Source organism: Labeo rohita, chromosome 2 (assembly GCF_022985175.1).
Source record: "Labeo rohita strain BAU-BD-2019 chromosome 2, IGBB_LRoh.1.0, whole genome shotgun sequence".
NCBI lineage: Eukaryota > Metazoa > Chordata > Actinopteri > Cypriniformes > Cyprinidae > Labeo > Labeo rohita.
The window spans coordinates 18,470,109-18,493,792 of record NC_066870.1 but is presented as its reverse complement, the minus strand read 5'-3'; the positions used below and the strand labels follow the sequence as shown (position 1 = coordinate 18,493,792).

General features: G+C 36.2%; 1 protein-coding gene across 4 annotated transcripts; it reads right to left on the bottom strand.

Annotated features, from left to right (window-relative positions):
* Positions 1–147: 147 nt before the first annotated feature.
* asph (aspartate beta-hydroxylase) lies at positions 148–22,600 on the bottom strand. Of its 4 annotated transcripts, XM_051131121.1 has the most exons (11): positions 16,809–17,150; positions 15,742–15,897; positions 15,572–15,616; positions 13,760–13,828; positions 7,390–7,461; positions 5,785–5,853; positions 4,662–5,242; positions 4,358–4,631; positions 3,882–3,926; positions 3,036–3,080; positions 148–2,247 (listed from the first exon to the last, which is right to left on the bottom strand). In XM_051131121.1, exons 1-11 carry the CDS (start codon positions 16,852–16,854, stop codon positions 2,240–2,242), a joined length of 1,410 nt encoding a protein of 469 aa, XP_050987078.1. In that variant the 5' UTR covers positions 16,855–17,150; the 3' UTR covers positions 148–2,239. The 4 variants fall into 4 exon arrangements, with proteins under 4 accessions (XP_050987078.1, XP_050987072.1, XP_050987065.1 ...); XM_051131115.1 differs by lacking the exon at positions 16,809–17,150 and adding an exon at positions 22,427–22,600 and having other exon boundaries at positions 4,358–5,242; XM_051131108.1 differs by having other exon boundaries at positions 4,358–5,242; positions 16,809–17,148.
* Positions 22,601–23,684: the final 1,084 nt, after the last annotated feature.

Below are 23,684 nucleotides of genomic sequence, written 5' to 3'. Positions count from 1 at the left end.
TATTTTTTTTTTTTTTTTTTTACAGATTAATCATAATAAATAAAACCAAATAAGATTTTTTAATTTAGAAATGCAACGAAGTTGTATTACATGTATTGGAATTGATAGTTTTCCTAAACTCAAAGAAAAAGAATGAATACTATGTGATCTTGTTGTACCCAACCTTTATTGCAGCACTCAAACAAAACATTTACAGTTGTTTACAGATTTGTGAAAAGTCACCCAGAACTCCCTAAAATTGCATTGCCTCAATAACTTAAACTGAGTTAGCCTATACAGCAGGATTTCATGTAAACCTCTGGATAGAAAGCCTTGAGTACACCTGTTTATATCTGGATGTCAATAAAAAAAATGCTCCCTTCCAAAACGGTGTTATTGCTGGTTGTGAGGTGTCCGTCCCTTGAAACACAACCTGTACCAAGGCTGCTATATCCAGCCTTTCACATATGGCTTTGAGAAGTTAACACTTTAATAAAAATCATTCACTTTGACTAAAAAAAAGTCAAATCCTAAATAAAGGAAATCCTTAAAAATCCTAAAAAAGAAAAAAAGCATTTTACTCTGTAAAATTAATACCACTTTAAAAATTCACATTGACTTCAAAAATGTTAAGGGGTCCAAAACACCCTCTAGTGTTGTACAAAAAGAAAAACAAACCCTAGAAACTATGTTTCAGCCACTTGTGTTATGCAACCACTGTTTTGAAGAGATCTGCAGCATTTCCTAAAGTCTATCAAAAAAACAACATCTATTCTGGCAGGCCCATTAAAACCACAGTGTAACAACATTACAATAAAAAAAAAAATCCACAGTGAAACAATTCAGGAGTCAGAATTGGGTTTCCTTCCAAAGATCAAACAAGTTTTCAATTTCTTAACCAGCAAAAATAGTAAATACAAACTAATTTTGTCTTGCTCTGATATTAAAGTGACAAAATAACCAGTCATGTTTCTTTCTGAATGTACAACAACAAAATTGTATTGTGTTCTTACAAATGTGCCTGCAATAGTTGAAAGGGCCAGAATAAATGTACTGTGAAGTCAATACATAGGCAGTGCTTGACATTTGACAAATAAGCATATACTGATTTGTGAAGCACTAGGAAAAATCTTTACCCTGCTATAAAAATAAAACATTTTGTAGTAGGTTGCTCCGTATTTCCACCAGTTATTACATAAGACACCCATTAAACAACACTGTTTATCATACGCATACTGCACAGCAGCTGGAGTGTCTACCTGAAACAGAGCTTGTCAAATCACGAGCCTATGAAACAAGACTGAAAAAGGCAAAAGTATAAATAAAAAAAAAAATGGGATGGGGCAACGCTATGCATCTGAGTTTAAAATAGTGACATTTCCTAAATGTGAAGAAATGCAAAAACAAGTTCTCTGCGCGCTCTGAGCTCTTAGCAAAAAGTGACAATATTGAGGACAATATCAACAGAGGTACTAAAATGTTGACTGTATGCTGAAAAACACATAAGAAAAACACATACTAGTGAGAAAAATGGCTCAAATGATTGATTCGCATCGAGTTAAACATGAATTTTCAAAAATAGACACACGCAAACATGCACATGCACGCCCATTCACTCCATACACAGTTCACATAGCAATCATCTTGGTTAACCTGCCAGCATAAACTTGTCCTTGATATGCAACATTGGAAATGTAGACTCAATACATATTGGTAGTACAAAACCTAAGGGTAAAAATACCGAAAGATCAGTGCAGCTTTGCATAGTACCTTCACATTAAAGCAAAACATCAGACTTGATGACCACACTGATGGATTCAGTGCTGAGTAGAATGTGAAGATCTCTGAGCTACAAAGCAACATGAAGGCGTTTGTACACACAGGATAGAAAACTACAACCAAACTATCATCAATGATCATTCAAAAAAAGGCTACTTCACATCTATGTTAGAGGATCGGGAAATAGCTTTGTCTGTAATTACAGAAAAGGAATTCAAAAGGGAAAAGGGGGTAAGAGTCAAACCACCAAACAAAAGTTGACAAAACATTCAAACAAATGTGTACTTGTACACAAAAAGACAACGTTATCAATTAACAAACAGGCTTGAGTGTCAAAAAAATAAAAATCCAGGAAAACAAAAGGGAAAAAGTAGCGCTCTCTTTTTTTTTTTACTCCATGGTGGGAATTGGCAGCTGCACACTTCCAGTGGAATGCCATGTGGTGCTGGTCCTCTCTGCATCTTACATACTGCCGAATGTTTTATGTTTCTGCAAAACACAAAATTACCACCATTAAAGACACTTAACCAGTTGTACGATGTTTTGTTTTCAGTTGAAGCAGATACTGAAAGCAGAGAGAGGTTGAGCTTAGAAAATTCTGTCAGTAATTATTCACCCTCATGTCATTTTAAACCTGTAAGACCTTCAAAACACAAATTAAGATATTTTTGATGAAATCCGAGAGCTTTCTGACCCTGCATAGACAGCAACACAACTAACGTTCAAGGCCTGGAAAAGTAGTAAGGACATCGTTAAAATAGTCCATGTGACATCAGTGGTTCAACCATAATTTTATAAAGCTACGAGAATACTTTGTGCGCAAAGAAAACCAACACCAACACAAACAGACAATTTCTTCTCATCCGTGTCAGTCCTCGCCACGTGTTCATGAGAGTACCATGACATGGACTATGCTAACGATGTCCTTACTACCTTTCTGGGCCTTGAACGTGGTAGTTGCATTGCTGTCTATGCAGAGTCAGAAAACTTTCAGATTTCATAAAAAATATCTTAATTTGTTTTCCAAAGATGAACAAAGGTCTTATGGGTTTGGAACGACATGAGGGTGAGTAATTAATGACAGAATTTTCATTTTTGTGTGAACTATAACCAACAAATCATTAATAAAAAGACAGAAAACAGAGAAGAATGATAGAAATAAAATAATTCAAAACTAAGTAAAGAGTAGAATTAAACTGCATGAGAAAAACATGTTTAAATACGATGAAAATTCCAACCATGATGAAAACAAATATCAATGGAAAGATTTTTATTACCTGTGGGCTCTACTTCAATTTGTTCTTCTGTCTGGTCAATTTCCTCTGTTAAATAAATAAACAAGCAAGCAAGAAAGATAATTACAAGATAAAGATTTAAAAAGAAACAGACAACCTTCTGTTCAGATTCTTTTACAGTTTTATGTGAAAGTTTGGGAAGCCCTTGCAGAATCTGTGAAAATGTTAATAATTTACAAACAAAATAAGAGAGATTATACAAAATGCATGTTATTTTTTATTTAGTCCTGTCCTGAGTAAGATATTTAACATAAAAGAGGTTTACAAAAAAGATAGCTGAAATGATTTAAATAACCCCTTTCAAAAGTTTGGGAACCCTTGGTTCTTAAAACTGTGAGTGGTTACCTAGATGAGCTACGACTGTTTTTTTTTTGTTTTGTTTTGTGATGGTTGTTCATGAGTCCCTTGTTTGTTCTGAACAGTTAAACTGAGCACTGTTCGTTAGAAAAATCCTCCAGGTCCTGCAGATTCTTCAGTTTTCTAGCCTCTTTTGCATATTTGAACCCTTTCCAACAATGACTGTTTGATTTTGAGATCCATCTTTTCACACTGAGGACAATTGAGGGACTCAATCACAACTATTACAAAAGGTTCAAAAGCTCACTGATGCTCCAGAAGGAAACACAACGCATTAAAAGCCAGGGGGTGAAAACTTTTTGAATTTAAAGATCAAGGTAAATTGTACTTAATTTGTCTTAATTAATATTAATTAATCTGTTGCTTCCGAATGGCAGTACTAATGGAAAAAAATGTTATTTCAACAAAATAAGAAAAATGTGGACATCTTCATCCTGTTCAAAGTTTTCACAATAAAATTGAATTACCAACCTTCTACGTCCTCCTCAGGCTGCTCTTCCTCAGCAGCTGTATCCTCTGTAACAAGACAGACACATTTCACAACAAATCTATCATAACTTCCTCTGTTGTCTCTGTGTGGTATCTGATATTGACAGATAATGTTAGCATCCACATTACTATTGGTGCTTGCGAAGCATCACTTTTACTACTCTGTTTGTCTGTTATTATTATTATTATTCCTTTCATTCAAACTTCGGCACGTAACTCGTCCCGCACAGTTTGTTGAGCAAGACATATATCTTTATCAAAACATACATATCTGAATCAGAACATTGTGTAGACATGGGACTTGGCTTCTTTGATTCATGCTACCATGCTAATAACGATTAGCGAAGTGTTAAAACATGCTAAGCCTAACTAGTTATTAAAATGCAATAAAAAAGACCCTAGTAAATGCACAGTGCCATTAACCTCCTGAGTGACCTTGTGAGAACAAGAAGACTTACCCTCTTCCTCCATATCCTCTGCCTCAAGCTCTGATTCCTCCACTGTGGAGTCTTGTACTTCTTCATCTTCCTGAACTGGCTCATCTGTTTCCTCTTCCTCTTCTATTACTGTTTCTTCTACAGGTATTGACTCCTCAACTGTCTCTTCAGGTGTTTCTACTTCTTCCTCCAGTTCTGTTTCAGGTTCCTCTACTACTTCTTCTACTGGTACAAGCTCCTCAGCAGCTTCTTCTACTGGTTCAAGCTCCTCAACAGCTTCTTCTACTGGTACAACCTCTTCCACAACTTCTTCTACTGGTACAACCTCTTCCACAACTTCCTCTACTGGTACAACCTCTTCCACAACTTCTTCTACCGGTACAACCTCCTCCACAACTTCTTCTACTGGTGCAGCTTCCTCTACTGTTTCTTCCACTGGTGCATCCTCTTCTACTACTACTTCTATTGTCTCTTCCACTGGTGCAGCCTCTTCCTTGAACACTTCCTCAACCGGTGCAACCTCTTCAACTGCTTCTTCTACTGCCTCTTCCAATGGTGCATCTTCTACTTCTTCTTCTACTGGTGCAGCTTCTTCCTCCAGCACTTCCTCTACTGCTTCTTCCACTGGAGCAGCTTCCTCAACCGGTTCTTCAACTGGTATGACCTCTTCCTCAACTGGAACAGTCTCTGAAACCTCAGGCTCTTCCTCCACAACTTCTGGTTCTTCCTCAGGAACTTCTTGCTCCTCTTCAACCTCTGGTTCCTCCTCAGCTACTTCATCTTCTGTAGCAGTGGGCTCTTCTTCTTCTTCTTCTTCTTCTTCTTCTTCTGCAGCAGTGGGCTCTTCTTCTTCTGCCAGAGGTTCTTCTTCCACAGGAACAGGCTCCTCTTCCACAGGCTCTGGTTCTGCAACAGAAAAATATAATTATAGTAAATCTATTATGCTCTTATTGGTAGGTGCCATTATGTTTCTTAGATGAACATGGGTTCAAGGGGTGGGGAATGTGTAGAACTTTGTGAATAAGCACATTCAGTGGTTAGACCTAGTTATACTGGATTCTTCTGTAATATGCACACTACATACACAGTGTTGCCAAGTCTGCGGGAACTGGACTACTTTAACACTGTTGCCGCAGGTTGTTTTTCATGTCCACGGGTTAAAGCGACTCCAATACTGTGATATTTGGCCCCTGGAATGCGAACTGTACCAGGGGAACCCTGCCAAAAAAACGTGTATTTTACCCCCCGGAATGGTAATTTCTACTGAGCGACCCCACTCGAAATGCAGCTGGGCTAGTTTTAAGTATCAATTGGGCGGGTTTTGTTGTGAAAACCTGGCAACCCTGTACATACACTACATGTCTACAGCTATAAGTCACAATATGTATGAGTAAACAAATAGCAACAATTGCATTACGTAATTTCAAAGGACATCCTAAAAGCCGTACCTGGTGGTGGCTGAGCTGCTTCTTCAACTTTAGTGGCTTGGATTTCTTCCTCCACGATAGATTCTGGAGCTGATTAAGAAACAAATTTAATAAACTTAGTTTATAGGAAAACAGTCTGTTTTTCTGGATTTAAAGCCTTTGTATATCTGTCCTAAACATGCTTGTACAGTAATGCTTTACTAAGATTTAAAGTTGTAAATTCAGTTATACAAGTCTGATATAACATGTCGATGCGATTATTAATGATCATGTCATGTTATGCAAGAACTTTTGTGGTATGTGGTAAGACTTGTTCATCACTGGCGTACACTTCAGTTACAAAAGTGTCAGAATAATTTAAAGTGGAAATATCAGACTGATTTCTACATAGTACACAGGTGGTACATGAACACAGTTAATGTTTAATGATCTATAAGACAGGCCAACTCACCTTCAGTCAAACAAATGTTTAATGATTACAGTTGAGGTCAAAAGTTTACACACACCTTGCAGAATCTTCAACGTTTTAATTATTTTACCAAAATAAGAATAATCATACAAAATGTCATTTTTTTATTTAGTACTGACCTGAATAAGATATTTTACATAAAAGACATTTACTTATAGTCCAAAAGAGAAAATAAGCTGTAATTTATAAAAATGACACCGTTCAGAAGCTTACATACGCTTGATTCTTAATACCGTGTTGTTACCTGAATGATCCACAGCAGTGCTTTTTTTTTTTTTTTTTTAAGTGATAGTTGTTCATGAGTCTTTTGTTTGTCCTGAACAGTTAAACTGCCCATTGTTCTTCAGAAAAAATTCTTCAGGACCCACAAATTCTGTTTTTCCAGAAAGTTCAAATGCTCACTGATGCTCCAGAAGAAAACAAAATGCATTACAGGGGGGTAAAAACTTTTTGAATTTGAAGATCAGGGTAAATTGAACTTATTTTGTCTTCTGGGAAACATGCAAGTGTCTTCTGTAACTTTTGAAGGGCAGTACTAAATGGAAAAAAGAAATCTGATATTTAGGCAAAATAAGAAAAATGTACATTCTTCATTCTGTTCAAAAGTTTTCACTCCCAGCTCTTGATGCATCAGGTTTCCTTCTGGAGCATCAGTGAGCATTTGAACCTTCTGTAATAGTTGCATATAAGTCCCTCAGTTGTCCTCAGTGTGAAAAGATGGATCTCAAAGTCATACAGTCATTGTTGGAAAGGGTTCAAATACACAAAAATGCTGGAAAACCAAGGAATTTGTGGGACCTGAAGGATTTTTTTTGAAGAACGGCGGGCATGAAAAGGGTAATTTTTATAAATTCAACTATTATTTTCTCTTGTGGACTATATGTAAACATCTTTTATGTGAATGATCTTATTCAGGTCAGTACTAAAAAAAAAAAAAAAAAAAAAAAAAAAAAAAAAAGAAAGAAAAAAAACGCATATATGATCCCTCTTATTTTGGTATAATTAACATTAACAAGGCTCAGAGAAAATACATAGTTCATTATCACATTAAATGCCTATTATATAGGTATTAGATATTTCTATGCATAAAAAAAAAATTCTCACTGCACTATTATTTATTGCATGAAACTCCTGTATATGATTCTACTGTACTTTACCTTCTTCCACAGGTTCAGCAGGGGTTCTCTCAACTGATTCACTGGTCTCAATGGTGGATCTTTCTTTCAGCCCTGAGGATTTTACATGTGGATGTGCATACATGAGGCAAGTGTAGAATACAGTCACATAAAACAAGCCCTCTATGAAATTAAGCAATAAATCACTATTACACTTTGAAAAAAAGTATTTCCATAACAACCTTATGACGTTTGGTTTACTTTTGCACTTAAGCTTTTTCAGTCCTTGTTTTACAAGCACAAAGGTATGTGTTTGAGATTTGAAACAGACAAACAGGGAAACGGAGGAGAGGAAAAAGGAATATTTATAGAAGAGCTCATAGATACTATTATAGAACAGACAAGTATTCTTGTGAGGAAAACTAAGACCCGTTTTTCTTGTATTATTCAACACTGAGAAGAAAAACACTCAAAGCACTGATAAAACAAATCAGGGGATTCATATGGTTTATTGATAACACAAAAATGTTCTCTCTTAGTAAAGTAACACTACCGGTTGTATTTATTATAAATGAACAAAATAAACAAATCAGAGAAACATCAATGTTGAAATCTCACACTATAGCTAGTATTTTGTAAGAGTAAACCAAGATTCAACGCTCAAACAAAACAAAAACATTTTTAAGAGAAATAAAAGAACTTCCACGTGGCGATCGGCGTATAGCACCTTGTTCTGCTTTTGCTTCTACTATCTCAATGTTATGATTAACATCACTGATCATCTCTCACAGAGACAAAAGGTCTTGCCTTCGGTCTATATAAGGGGTGGTCTCTGAAGACTCACAATTGGCCTGAGATCACATTCAGACAGATGTTAACAATTTACACAAAAGACAAAAAGATCTAACAATTGCTGATGTGCTGCCTTACGGTTTCTTTTTAGCTGCAGCCTTCTTGGATTCTTTGCCTTTTCCATTTTTCTCAACCTTTTTACCATCATCGTCATCAGCAGCAGCTGTGGGTTTCTCATGAGATTTCTTTTCAGCCTCTGGCTTTTCCTTCACCTCTTCCTTTTCCTTCTTAGCCTTCTTTGCTTCTTCATTCTCTGCCATTTTCTCTCTTTCCTCCTTCTCCTTTCTAATTCTTTCCATGGCCTTTTCCACATCCTCCTTCTCTATTCTCTCCCCCTCCTCTTTCAGCCGAGCCTCAGCCCTTTCCCAAGCCTTGGCCTCTGATTCCTCCCTGATACGGTTTAAGGTCCTCTCCTCCTCCTCTTTGGCTAGGATGTTCCTCACTTCCGCCAGGGCTAATTTAGCTATCTTCCTAGCCTCCACTCTTTCGTGGATGATGGTGAGCTGCTGTTTCAGAGCTTCCCTTAGCTTCAACCCAACATCTTTGGCTTGGGAAAGCTCTGGGGAGAGACTTTGTTTGATGATGTGATCATGGTAACAAAATCTTATCACAACACACCTCAAGCCACAACGCAATTAGTTGGAATGATGCAAATCATTTCACAACTCCCTCATTAGTATGTTTGGGATAAACTCTACACCAGTGCTTCTCAACTTATTTACCTTGGCGGCCTCTGAATGTCCAACAGAATATTCGAAAGCCCACCAAAAAATATATATATATATATCAATCCAAGATGTTCATGTCTTTCTTTCTTCAGTTTCTAAAATGCTCATCTTGTCTAGCTCTACGTGAACTCTGTGTATTCCAGTTCATGACAGTTAGGGTATGTCGAAAAACTCTTCTCCAAGAGTTCTCAAAAAGTTCTTCTCCAACTTCAAAATCGTCCTACATTGCTGTTTTACCTTTTTTTGTAAAGGGCATTTGATCTTCTTTGCACGTTCACTTTGTAAACACTGGGACGGTAGTTCTGCCGTGACGTAGGATGATTTTGAAGTTGGAGGAGAAAATGAGATGGGAGTTTTTCGACATACCCTAACTTTCTTGAACCAGAATACACAGTTCACACAGGGCTAGACAAGACGAGCACTTGAGGTTAAAAAGTGTAGAAATTTACCATTTTTTTTAGAAAATTTTGCTAGATAAGACCCTTCTTCCTTGGCTGGGGTCGTTTAGAGCCCTTCGAAGCTCCATTTAAACTGCATTTTGGAGGTTCAAGCTCGCAGGCCCCATAGAAGTCCACTATATGGAGAGAAATCCTGAAATGTTTTCCTCAAAAACAATTTCTTTACAACTAAAGAAAGACAGACATGAACATCTTGGATGACAAGGGGTTATCTGTAAGTTTTTGTTCATTTCAAGTCATCCTGTGGCTTCCTAAGTTTGCAATGGCTCCCAGGTTGAGAATCACTACTGCAGACATTATGTTAGAAGATTATGTATCATAAGTCCACAGTTCTCTAGTATAATGTCCAAATAGCCTGGAAAAAGTATACACAAGACTTACATGTGCATGTAGTTCTTTGTCAAGTCATCATTGTCCATGCAGACTCATAAATGTCAAGTACAAAAGTCATATTGTTAAACACTCCTTGGTTAGGCAGAAACATAATACGTAGCTTAAAATATTTTATGTCAGCTCAGTCATGCAAACAGAAGCTAGTCAACTGAGTAAACTTAGAAAACTCTTTCAAAATCTCAAACCCAAACCACACTAGAGACTAGTCTGCTGCATTCACTCAAGATCAAGTGTGCAAAATACCTCCTTTTTTCCTGGAAACATCTTTCTTTTCATCTAGTGTAAATGAGACGGATGAATAAATTCAGTGACTGCTAATTAAAACAATGTACAACAACAATGCAAGTCCTGCCTTTAAGGCAGGGATCCTCAAATCTGGCTCTCAGATCCACTTTCCACCTTAGATCCACTCTCCTGCAGAGTTTAGCTCTAATCAAATACACCTGAGCATGCTAATTAGTGTCTTCAGGATCATTAGAAAAATCACAGGTAGGTGAGTTTAATCAGGGTTGAAGCTAAACTCTGCAGAGCATTGGCCCTCCTGGGTAAGATTTGAGGATCCTGCTTTAAGGTCTTTTTCATAACTAATGATGTCAAAGAGTAAACGGACCAATCATCCATGTCTGACCTGATTCTACTGTTTGAGTCATTGTGCACAATGCTACACTCATAGCTGATGACGCACATTTTCATATAATTCTGATAGTAAAGTTACAATGTGCGTCAACAAATCACTGTCTGCAAGTACTTTTTGTACAACATTTGAGGATAAGCAATCTTTTTAAAGGGAAAGTTCACCCAAAAATGAAAATTCTGTCATTAATTACTCACCCTGATGTAGTTCCAAACTCGTAAGATCTTTGTTCATCTTCAGAACACAAATTTAGATATTTTAGATGAAATCTGAGAGCTTTCTAACCATGCATAGACAGCAATGGTACTGCCACATTCAAGGGCCAGTAGTAAGGACATTGTTAAAATAGTCCATGTGACATCAGTGGTTCTACCATAATTTTATGAAGCTATAAGGCTAATTTTTGTGTGCAAAGAAAACAAAAACAATGACTTAATTCAACCATTTCTTCTCCTCCCTGTCAGTCTAATCTTAATTTATTAATTTGTGTTCCGAAGATGAACAAAAGTCTTAAGGGTTTGGAACGACATGAGGGAGAGTAATTAATGACAGAATTTTCATTTTTAGGTGAACCTTTAACACAAATAAAAATCCAAACACCAACAAATGTACAAATATGGCAATAATTCCAAAATAATTAAACCAAATAATCTGTATTGTTGATTTACCAAAATAAGCACTAAAACTGTACTTGAAATGTTTGAAGGTACAGTTACTTCAGTGATAATGAAAGAAATACTAACAATATTCTTTCACTCTAAACTAAACTCCTAATTAATTCTACACAATTAATTATCTTAAAATACACTTCCCGACACAAAAGCAGCCATTTTGTAAATTATTCCTGATGTGTATACAGCAGGGGTTTCAAACTCCGGTCCTAGAGAGCCGCAGCCCTGCAGAGTTTAGATGCAACCCTGATTAAACACACCTGATCCAACTAATCAAGTTCTTCGGGCTTAATTGAAAACTGCATAGTATGCGTGTTGGAGCAAGGTTGGAACAAAACACTACAGGGCTGCAGCCCTCCAGGAACTGAGTTTGACACCCCTGGTATACAGTAAATATTGCATTTTGCATTCATAGCCCTCTCAATTTCCTCCTAGTAATACAGAAGCCATATATAAACACTATTTTATTTATCAGGCACACTGTTTCAGGTGCTTTAGATTGGCAGGTAGGAACTGATTGTTGACGGTTACAGAACTCTGGGGTTCAGGAGACGTGGCTGATGAACTGATGAAGTTCCTGAATTGACACCCATGTGCAGTCGCTTCATTAAATCAGCTATTTGGGGATAGTTGACCCAAAATTGAAAAATTTCTGTCATTAATTCTCACTCTCATGTCGTTCCAAACCCGAAAGACCTTCGTTCATCTTCAGAACACAAATTAAGATGTTTTTGATGAAATCTGAGAGCTCTCTGACCCTGCATAGACAGTAATGCAACTGACACGTTCAAGGCCAAGAAAGGTAGCAAGGTCATCATTAAAATAGTCCACATCAGTGACATCAGTGGTTCAACTGTAATGTTATGAAGACTGACACGGAAGAGAAGAAATTGTTGTATTCTTGCAGCTTTATAAAATTATGGTTGAACCACTGATGTCACATGAACTATTTTAATGATGACCTTGTTACCTTTCTGGGCCTTAAACGTGTCAGTTGCGTTGCTGTCAAGCAAGGTCAGAAAGCTCTCGGATTTCATCAAAAATATCTTCATTTATGTTCCAAAGATGAACGAAGGTCTTATGGGTTTGGAACGACATAAGGGTGAGTAATTAATGACAGAATTTTCATTTTTGGATTAACTTTTCCTTTAACTGAGGTAATACTGCAAGAGGGGTGGGATATATTCATACTATATATCTAAGCTATCAATATTCTCTAAATCTCTGATGAAAGAGAGCAAAGGCAACTCACATGACATTAAAGAAACCGAACAATACAATAACAATGTTATGCAAAACTGCCTATTCAGTACCAAAAATAATCAATAAATAAATAAATAAAAAGTTTAAAGGAAATATAAAACACAAGAAGATCAATCTCCGCTGAGTTGCTGAGGATGCAAATCATCCCAAAATACAATTATTGTGTTATATAAAAAGGCTCAAAATGAACTACTCAGATCCTAAAGACATAGAGAAATGATAACCAGATTATAAACAAGATGTCATATGTACAGTGTTAAATTGCAAGAATCAAATAGGAATACAGTGTTGTTTATGATATAAGGAAACTGAGGCATGCAGCAAAGATGACATGTTCAACTTACAGCACTAAGGTCATATGCAAAAGGTAAATAGCGTATTAGTAGTTGGAAACAGCTGATGCTGCAATGAAGCATAACCTACACAAGTTCAATATTTACAAATACGTAAATGTTCGTAATGACATCATCTTCTCAAGAGTTCACAGGTCCCAAAGTGACTGTTGGCGATCTTCCCAACAAAATATTTCTTCAAGTGTTAGGAACAGAATCAAGTCGTCAAAGGAGCAAGTCCTCCTCTAATAAAGTGCTTCTGTCACGGCTGCGGTAGAAAACACGACTACTGATTTTGAAGGCCTAAAATAACGCATGTCTTTTGGCCCTGAACCCCTTCGGTCTGTGACGCGCCAGCAACATCCTCTGCTGCTGCCTCGGTTTCTTCATCCTCTAGCGTTTCAAATGGACTCATAATGTCATACAGGAAGGTGAAGAAACCTTGAAACCAATCAGTGCCCTCTTCTGCTAAAATATCGAGGACTTCCTCAAGGGAGTCTGAGTTTTCTTTGCTGCCATCTTTGGTCAGCCCTACGCAAAACGGGAAAATAAGGAAAAAGAGAAAGAGAGGGAAAGAAAGAACAGTGGGAGAGCAAGAACATAGAGAGAGGGTGGTGTTGGTTTGCAAGGTTTAGTAGATAAGGATTCAGTACTATAAAAAAGAGGGTGTAAAGACGCTATTAAAAGCATAAGATGAAGTAAAGGAGAAAAGGGACATGCATGGAAAGGACTAATGGACTAATTGTAATGGAAAGGCTGTTTTTCATAGATATATGGCTCAGTTACTGTGAAATCAGTTCAACTACATGCTAAATGAGAAAATAAATCTCTTTATTTTCTCTCTCCCATTGCGTTAAATGTAATGTTGGCAAGTTGGTCTAATTTACAAACTCATGCAATAAGGCAATAATCTCTCATCATTTCTTTTCCAAAATGGTATGTTGTTTGAACAAAATAATGATTATAAAAGTACCATGCACGTGCATCTGTCTGATTTAATTTGAAACTGCACAAAAGTGAACCAAAGTCAGTCATGCAAAATATCATCTGGTAAAAATTTCACTGGAATCGCTGCACTTGCCTAGTAGTACTTTAGCATCTTCCACATCAAAGTCTCCATCACCATCAGCATCATAGGACACAAGTTTACCTATTAAAGTAAAGTAAATCTGATTTAGTCATTTGACATGGGTTGTAAATAACTATTGTGTGTGTGTATATATATATATATATATATATACACACACACACACACACACACACATATATATATTTAAAAAATATATATTAAATACATTTATATATATTAATAATACTAATAAAAATATATACATGTAAATATTTTCCAAATATAGACTATGTTCGTGTATTTATATATACATAAATATACACGATACACACACATATATTATGTAAACAAAAACTTTTATTTTGGATAAGATTAATTGCGATTAATCGTTGCACAGCGCTACTGCATTTATTTAATCAAAAACTACAGTAAGTCATATTGTGAATTATTATTAAAATAAAAAAAACTCTCTATTTTAATGTAATTTATTTCTGTGATGGCAAAGCTGAATTTTTAGCAGACATTACTCCATTATTCAGCATCACATAATCCTACAGAAATTATTCTAATATGCCGACTTGATGCTCAAGAAACATTTTTTTATTGTTATATTTATATTGTTATAATGTTGAAAATAGTTGTGCTGCTTAATATTTTTGTGAAAAACATGTACTTTAAAAAATGTTGGGTTAAAAACAACCTACACTGTAAAAAAAACTTTATTCAACTTGAAATGTTAAATTATACTAAGTGACAACTTAGATATTTGAGTTGAATCAACTTAAAATTAAGGCAGCTGGGTTACTTACGCATCTGTTAAGTTTAGCAAACACAAATATCTAAGTTGTTACTTAGTACAACTTAACATTTCAAGTTGAATAAAATTTTAGTTGACTGAACTTAAAATTTTAAGGCAGCAGGGTAACAAATTATTTTAAGATGACTCATCAAATTGTGTTTTTTATTTTTTACAGTGTAGCTCTGAGTGAAATATGGATTCACCCAGGGAATGGGTTGTTTTGGCCCAGTTGTTGGGCTAAATGTTTAACCCAACCTGTTGGGTAGTTTTATTTAACTCAACTATTGCTTAAAAATAACTATATTTCTTGTTAAAAAGTAACCCAAAATAGGTTGGGATTTAACACTTATTAATAGGTTCAATAAATGAACATTTATTAATAAGCTGAATAAATAATAACCAAATAATAAACTTTTTTTTTTAATTGCTTATTAATAACTGTTCACCTTTTTTGATTATTGCTGATGCCCCTAGTAATTTTGTGTCTCGTTTTTAAATTACACCCTATTTTGGGTGCATTTTAAACCAGCCATATAGATATTTTTAAACAATAGTTGAGTTAAATAAAACTACCCAGAAGGTTGGGTTAAACATTTAACCTAACCGCTGGGTCAAAACAACCCAGTTGCAGGGTTTGTCCATATTTCACCCAGCACTGGGTTGTTTTTAACTCAGATTTTTCTAAGATTTTGTGATGAACAGAAGGTTCAAATAAACAGTATTTTTGTTAAATACAACATTTTAATAACATTTCAAATGTCTTAATTGTCATTTTTGACTAATTTAATGCATCCTTGGCGAATAAAATTATTTTTTTTTCCAAAAACTTTTACTGACCCCAAACTTTCAGTGTACATTTATATGACATAATGGAGAGAGAGAGAAAAAAAACAAAAAAACAAATCACACTAAAACAGATCTAACAATCAAATGACAGATTCACTTCCCCACTGTAATTGAAGATGACAGGTTTAAAGAAATGAGGTTTATGGAAGTGATTTCATTCACCAGTTCAGATGTCATACCTTGTAATACCTCTGAAAGATTATAGCGCAAGTCCTTTGCTTTGGCTGCATGCAAATTAAGGCCAGATATACAAAAAGAAATTACATATAATATTTATGTAACTGTAAATATTTTTGAAACTACAATCAAGGTATACACACAATCTGAATAAGAGAAAGCAAAGACTCACCAATTACACCTTGATAGTCAACAAGGTCAAAATACACCACAGCTACAGAGGTCCAGACGCCGAGCAGAGCCAAAACCATGAACCAAGTGAAAAATGAGGTTCCTCCTCCAACCTCTGCCTTCTTTCCATTCTTATGTGCCTGCTGTGGCTTGGCCTCTGAAGAATAAAAAAAAATAAGATTACACAAAATGTCAGGAAGAAATAAATAAAAACTAAAGGTTATGAATTTAAAATGCATTCATTTAACAAAATCAAATCAATGGTGCACAGCAAAACCCTCGTGTGAACAAGGAATGCATGCTCAGAATTAAACCATGACTTTGAAAGTAAGATTAGTCCTTTAGTATTACAGTGCACGCAAGTATTCACTCAAGGCCACCAATTAATAGACTGTGTAACATTAGCTTTGAAGCTGGAGACCAATCAATTCTTTCTATATTCAAATGCATGTATAAAATCCAAGGGATTTCTGGTTCAAATGAAAGATTCCCTTTAAGATGTTTAAATATTCCATCTGAAACCACATCTATAGTAAGCACAAGGTGACAAAAGTCTAAAAGTGTGCAGTTATTCTGAGGTCTGTTGACACTCCTCATGGAACCATGGTATAAATACATCTGCATTCAGAGCTCTAGTACGAAGAATGAACAGGTGTTTTGTCCGCTACGTTCTGCTAGGTCAAACCACACATTTGTTCATGCGCACATGCACACTACAAACGTTAGTAACAGATATACAGATAACAATACCAACACTAAAATGTTACGACAAAAGAAATTCTCTTTTTAAAATTTGTGCAGGTGTCATATAATCTGACCTCACAAAAAACATTATAACAATGCATTTCAAAGCACTTAAGCCATCTTGTAAAAATCTTGACAAAAAAAAAAAAAAAAAAAACTAATTGCTGCTGCTCATACACAAAATACAAACTAAACCCTCAAAATTGAGTATTAAATATGATTATATTCATTTTCAAATGTTAAGGCTTTCTCTCACACCCCGTGCTTTGTTAAATGTCATCTCTCGTCATAAAAAGTTCATTCTAAATCATAAAAATACTATACCGGTTTCTTCGTTCACCACCTTGACCTCTGCATTCGGCTCCCCCATGCCTCCAAGCAAAGCGGGGGAAGAAGAGAGCGTCTTTCACCCCAATCCTACCCCGAACCCCTGTACAACAGCAGGTCTCCTGCCTTTTTGTTCCTTGTGAATTGAGCCGGAACTTAATATGGAACTCGACCAGCAAATGGATTATTTTTAGAACTGTCCGCTTGAAAGCCAGAAAATCTCAAGCACTCATAGGAAAGGGTAGAGGCAAATCCCACTCCATCCTGCTGTTCTTAGTCACATACGAAAGCTGAAAAGGCTGAGTGGTCATCCAAATTACTATACTTAACAAAACAGTAGCACACAAGTGAGGACACAGTGCTTTGTCACATACGTGCGTTTTAATAAAATGCAAATCAAACTTTGGAAGGCGTTTTCAGCCGCCAGGCAGAGGAGCATTTAAATCTTGGCAAACTTACAGCAACTCTGTTGCCACAGAGCTATTATTTTCCATACAAGGACCGGTCTCCCGAGTTTCTTGATGAAATAATAAACACGTTAGCGGTGGCTTCTGCTTCGATTAGTCAAAAACAAATTAGCCATAGAGCTAAAACAGAAATCTATAATAACTTTATCAGACTAAAATTAACAGTAATATTGTTTAATATTATTAGAGTTTAAAATAACTGGTTTCTATTTTACTATATTTTAAAATGCAATTTTTCCCTTTTTTTTTTACTCCAGTCTTAAGCATCAGTTAAATCAGCTAAATATGCTAATTTGGTGCTCAAGAAACATTTCTTGTTATCAATTTTGAAAACAGTTGCGTTTGCTTACTCTAATCAGCTTCCTTGCTTAAAAAAAAAAATCCTTAGATAGATAGATAGATATAGAGCATTTAATGCAAACCCATCCACCTATACATACCTTGCCAACAGAACTGTCATTGGCTAGTAATTTTTTAGTTTGCCAGACTGATATACTATTTTTATATATAAAGCTTATGTCTGCAAAATGGCACAGCTTTTAAATTATCTTAAAGTACTCTCTTGACATCAGCCAGTCAAGCCTTATAGTATGATATTATGATAATCAAACATTTAATGATATAACGTAGAATTAAAACTTGGTAACATGTATGAATGCATATTTGTCATTTTAACTGAACTTAGGACTGGTGGTGGTGCTTGCGATATTGTTGGTGATTCAGTGTTTCTATAAAAAAAGGGGGGGTGGACTAACAATAATACTGATAAGATAATAATACAAATTCTACTTCCAATAAGAATAGACCAATTTGAAGTAGACGTCACAGTTACGTCACTTGCAGCTGCGCACACATAGTGGTTGCAAAAAAACACTGGTAACAAGTGGAGATAAATGGGTAAAATCCATGGAATAAGAGAAAAAAAAATGCCAAAAAATGTTGTGCCTTTTGATGTTTTTATAGAATACTGTCGTCAAAGACACCATTTGAAGCTAAACCCATACGTTTAAACGGACATAGTATAGATGAAAACTATGATTACTCTACTTTTACAGCATAAATGTGTTTAAACAATAGGTCTACATAATATATTTACATATGCTGTTCATAGGGGATGTATTGTATTAGCCCTACAGTTACAGCATGAAATATTATTTAAACCTATTACTATTAACATTTTACATAACATTTATTTATTTTATCTCCTAATTTGGACTTTATAACTTGATTCAACTTGTGAGATATAATCTAGGAATTGCAAGAATAAAGTCAGAATTATGAAATTTACAGTAAATTTACCTTTTTTTATTCTTTTATTCCATGGCTCCATAGACTGCCACTTGAAAACCATCATCTTCTGTAACCAGATAGGCTCCGCCCACAAAAAATGTCATCCCTGTTTCAGATCTGTAAGACTATCCCACTATCTAGCCTCAATTTTGTTGAATAACAGTGCTTGTCACTGGGTGACAAGCTCTTGTAATATGCAGAGAACTTTTTGAAAATGACATCTAAATCAACATAATCTATAATCTTTTTAAATTTAACTATTTTGTACCATATCCGTGTAATTCTCTAGCCGTAAAGGCTATCTCTCAAGGGTTTTCTGCAACCATGATGCACACACATCCCGAATGTTTACAAACCGACAACTGGTCTATTTAAAACACACTAAGGATTAATGAGCTGCTATTAATCACATAATCTGCATTCGCTCTAACTGATTTGCTGAAATCAAAATAGGGATGATAATAGGCGAGCGCCAGCCAATGAGATTGCCATTTGCACATTAGTCCCGCCCACTTCCAGAGAAACTGGCAGTATCTTGTGGTTGTTCTTAAAAAGCTGAAGATTCCAAATTAACTCAGAAAAGTCCAACAAAGAATATAGTTTACTTGTAGCGCATCAGTTCTGCATGGTATGTAAGACTCTCTCGCTCTCACTCTCTTTCTTTGCGCATGTGTGAGAAACGGTGCTCTCAGCAAAGTGACCACAAATCATGCGCCTTCACACTACAGTTTACATTATGTCAAATATAGTTACGCTGCGCATCCATTAAAATGAATCGGAAAAAATAACAGATTGCTTGGCGGCATAAAACAAAATGTGACTGGTTGCTTTGCCTTTCAGTCATATGACCTCTTGGGCGGGCGTTGGCCATTCAAAGCAGCCAAAGTTCTCAGACCTTCTCCTGTCAGTCTGAAGGTCTGGAATATAGAGAGAGTTCGGCAAATGAAAATATCTGTGCTAAACTTATACTTAGCGTCCAACTTACACACTGGCGCCCATAGTGAAGATTTAGTCGCATATGCAAAAAGATTTACTGGCAGTCTAGAGGGTTGTAATAGTTAAAACTGCATTGATAGCACAGCATTTGAATCTTTTAGCTAGATCAAAGGTGCATGCAATGTTTGGACACAAGACACGCCCCACTATACACACACTCAACTCGTCTCTAAATCTACAGATAGTCAAATGGCTGCCATTGTGAACTAATCAACATCTTCCTCTTCACCATTTATACTTATGAAGTGCTTCAGTCTCTTTTGTCGTTGCTTTGACTATGCCTTTGTGGCACACAATGTTCATCGTCCAGCTTACATAACATTGTAGTGGAATGTGTGCCTTGAATTACCCTCTCTTCTTCAGTCGTACCTACACACCCCACAGCGTAAAGCAAGCAGTTCCAGTCTGGTCACACAAACAAAGCCTGGACGTTAACCCCTTATGTGATTTTATCAGCATGTACACCCCCCACTGAAATCTGGAATGACCAGCAAACTGACGCTGCTTTAGATTTACACAGATTTAAGTACAGTGGGTTGTCTGATGTCACAACACAAGTTTAAATCTGTTACATATGTAAATATTATTGCCATTCATAAGAATATCTCAAATCGTGCTACTTGTTAAACACACAGTATTGTGAGATGCACACTCCATTTATCAAAAGCAAATAAAATATTTACTACACAACCAAACGTGACAGAATTTCATTGGATTAAATGCCCTTGGAAAAACAAACATGCATGGTTATTTAAACAGTACGGTGGAATTAATGGAAAATCCTTGAGAAAAAAATAAATGCAAGCACATCGTGACAGACTGTCATTTCTTTACCATTTCTGTGGCACCCAGCAAGTAATTCTGTGCAGCTGAAAAGATCCCTGAAAGCAATGATTTAGACATTTGATAAAAGAGAGCATTGCACCACTTTATAATCTACTGAGTTCACTTTACAAAGCAATGTATTATAAATGCATCAGTCTATAGTGGTTTTGTAAATGTTTTCCTTCAGTAGATTTAAATGGGTGTGGCTGTAGATTATCATCATTACAGGAAACGTTTTCCATAATGGAAAAAACCTTTAAAATGTGATGGTTTAATGGAGAGATTTGGATTGCGAATGCTTATAGAGTGTTTTCAAGACACGTCATCAGTCGGCCATATTGGCGGAACAGAACTTAATGCCACTGAACCAAATAGAACTCGCTATTTTAGCTGATTATTGCTGCTAAAAATGCTCAATTATTGTCATGTTTTGGACTGTACTAATTGGCCAGACTGGGAAAAACATTTGGAGTACTATAGGTTGCCAAAAGAAATCAAGAAGAAGAGTGCAAAAGACTGTCTGAGGAAAGAAGGCATTTATGGTTGGCCAAACTGAACCAGGATTTCCAGGTCAAGAATCTTGACAACACTTGAGTCTGACGTTTCCGCTCAGGTAGGTGAAATATTAGGATAATATCTTAATTAACACTGCTTAAATGTATCTTTACCACGAGTTAACTTTAGTTTGTCAAAATATTGCACCCTTCCCTGCTTACTAAGTCCTTCTCTGTATGATTTAGCAGCTTCCAAACGTTTTTTTCCATAGTTTAGACAGCATAACTGATCAGAAAAACATATTCAGTGGTACATTAATCTTGCAATCCATGCTGTTGTTAACATCCGAGTATCTCCAATATGGCCGTGCATCCGGGTGGCTGACCAAACTGTGACGTAAGTGCAAACCCTCTATAGTGAATAATAAATGATGGTTCAAGTGACATCTCACTGACACCAGTGTATTTTAAAAAAGCACATAAAAATGCAATAAGTAAGCAGGCATTAGATGGCATGTGATTCCTGTATTCAAGTATACAGTGCGGAACTGCATTTCTTCTAATCTGCTTGATCTGCTTTATTGGCTCAAAATATAGAGATAACCACCATAATAACTCAGGTTTTAAAATAAGATAGTTACATGATAAATTAAGCTTTTCCATGAACAAAACAGGCTTTTCCATGAACAGTAGCTAACAAACATAAATAGAAAGTACACAGTGGCCCTGCCAAACAGGGTAACACACACTAAATAATGCCCCAAAAAAAAAAAAAAGTAATATAACTGAACACATCTATAAATCTATACACACGTCTAAAATTTCACTATAGCGGTTTGTTTAACTTCCAACATTCCTATAGTTGATCTACCACTCTTACATAATAGCCACGCAGTTACTAAAGTCAATAATAATAGCTAGATAGCTAAACCCAACACCCGGACGTTGTTAACCAAAAGGGGGGTCCTGCTGTGTGGCTGACTTTCTCTTTTTAATTGCAGGGTGTGCGGGGACATGGGACCCTAGAGGCCACGTGTAACCCCTCCCACGCTCTCCCAATATTGACACGTGAGCATTTAAGACCTCGCGCTGGGGCAACTCTGACTCCAGCGATGTGCAAACATTTATCTGAAAATATAGGTCATTTGCTGTCGGAATTAACAAACAGTACTTTAAACTAGGCCTTGTTGTGCTCCTGCAAGGCTGAAAGCGTGCAGAAGTTCTGCGACCATTCCATTCAATTTTCCAAGTTCAGGGGGATTTAATACACCCCTCAGTCTATTTCGGAGAGAAAAGTTCTTACTCGTACATAATGTAGCAACGATTCAGCTATTCGTGGTTACAGTGTAACACAACTAAAGTAGTTTATATATGACGACCGTAGTCGACACAAGACACTGAGGTCACTTATTATTTTGCGAGTTTATAACCTCTACACAGTGCATTTAAATTAGATAAACAAAAAGCAATCCTGCCGCTCGATTAACTTTCAGGCCTTGGTAGAAATTCGTATTTTTGACGGACAAAATGTAAACATACGCACCTTTTTTAACTGGTCCCTTTGCGTTTTTCTTAGCCATTGCGAATGGTAGGTCTTCGACGTTTCTTGTTCTATAACAAATGAATTGACTGTAATTGCAGTCTGAGCTCTGGTACTGATGCCCTGCAAAATCAAATCCCTATGTCTTCACACACCAAGGCCCGTAACAACCCGTCCCCCTTTTGAGTGACTTAACGTTTGACCAATACAGTCCTGACAATGCCGTTGTGGGCGGGGCAAATGAAAATGTCATCCAATCGCTGAGCAGTGACCGATGACTTATTCAATCGTGTGGATACCTGCGAGGTAAGACCGCCCAGTCCTACCCTGTTTTTTTACTGCCAGCACTGGAACGTGGCAAGATGGAAGGTTGGACTTATCGCGAGATCCAATACATAGCTTTTCACACAGTGCTGTGAATGCAAAGCAGTTCACAACATTATTATAATTCTTATCTTTGCGTATAACGGTCGAGTGACCTATATAGAGCGTGCGTAGGTTGTGATTTGCAAAATTACTGCAGTCTGGATTCTGGAAGAAAGATCTTCTGTGCCTCCAATCTACTTGGGAAAGTAGTCTGTAGAAAACACAATGAATAAATACAATTTAGTTGCACATTACAGTAGTTTTATTAAACTAATTTACTAATTCAACCGGACTCGACTTAATAATGCTTTATATTGTGAAGAAGTGAAATTAAACAACGAAAACTGTGTGCTTTGTCTTGGTACAAATTGTTCCATTGACTATAAGTTGCGCCCCACCCCCCTTTCTGCTTTTGTCCACCTCATCCTAAAGTGACTGTAGTAAGTAGTGTGGAAAATGAAACTTAGATAAGTTTAAAACTTTTGCAAACTGGTAAGAATGTTTTAATAAATATAAGATAATAAAGATTTTTCTTGAATTATTCTTTTGAAATTCTCTTGAAAAAAATTTAGAACAAAACATAATTTATGATTACTAGTAAGTTTTGTGATCACTCAGTTTAATACAAAGAATTAAGTACTATTTGCTTTTCAGATGCAATACCTGTAAAGATAAAATTCAGCTGAAAAACACACCCAGATCCTGTTGGACAAATAGGACAAATTCCACATAAAAGTGCCTTCTTGTAAGGAATCACGGACAGTTTAAGAATGTACACTACCGTTCAAAAGTTTGGGGTCAGTAAGACTTGTATTAGTCTTGAATGTAGTCTCTTATGCTCATCAAGGCTGCATGTATTTGATTAAAAATATAGAAAAAAAAACAGTAATATTGC

Bases quoted from the DNA above. Each gene is read 5' to 3' on its own strand.
- asph (XM_051131108.1), bottom strand. From the start codon at position 16,854: ATGGGGGAGCCGAATGCAGAGGTCAAGGTGGTGAACGAAGAAACCG. The intron at 15,898-16,808 runs GTATAGTATTTT...TTTATTCTTCAG, and splicing joins GGTGGTGAACGAAGAAACCG to AGGCCAAGCCACAGCAGGCA. The intron at 15,617-15,741 runs GTGAGTCTTTGC...ATTTGCATGCAG, and splicing joins TGACTATCAAGGTGTAATTG to CCAAAGCAAAGGACTTGCGC.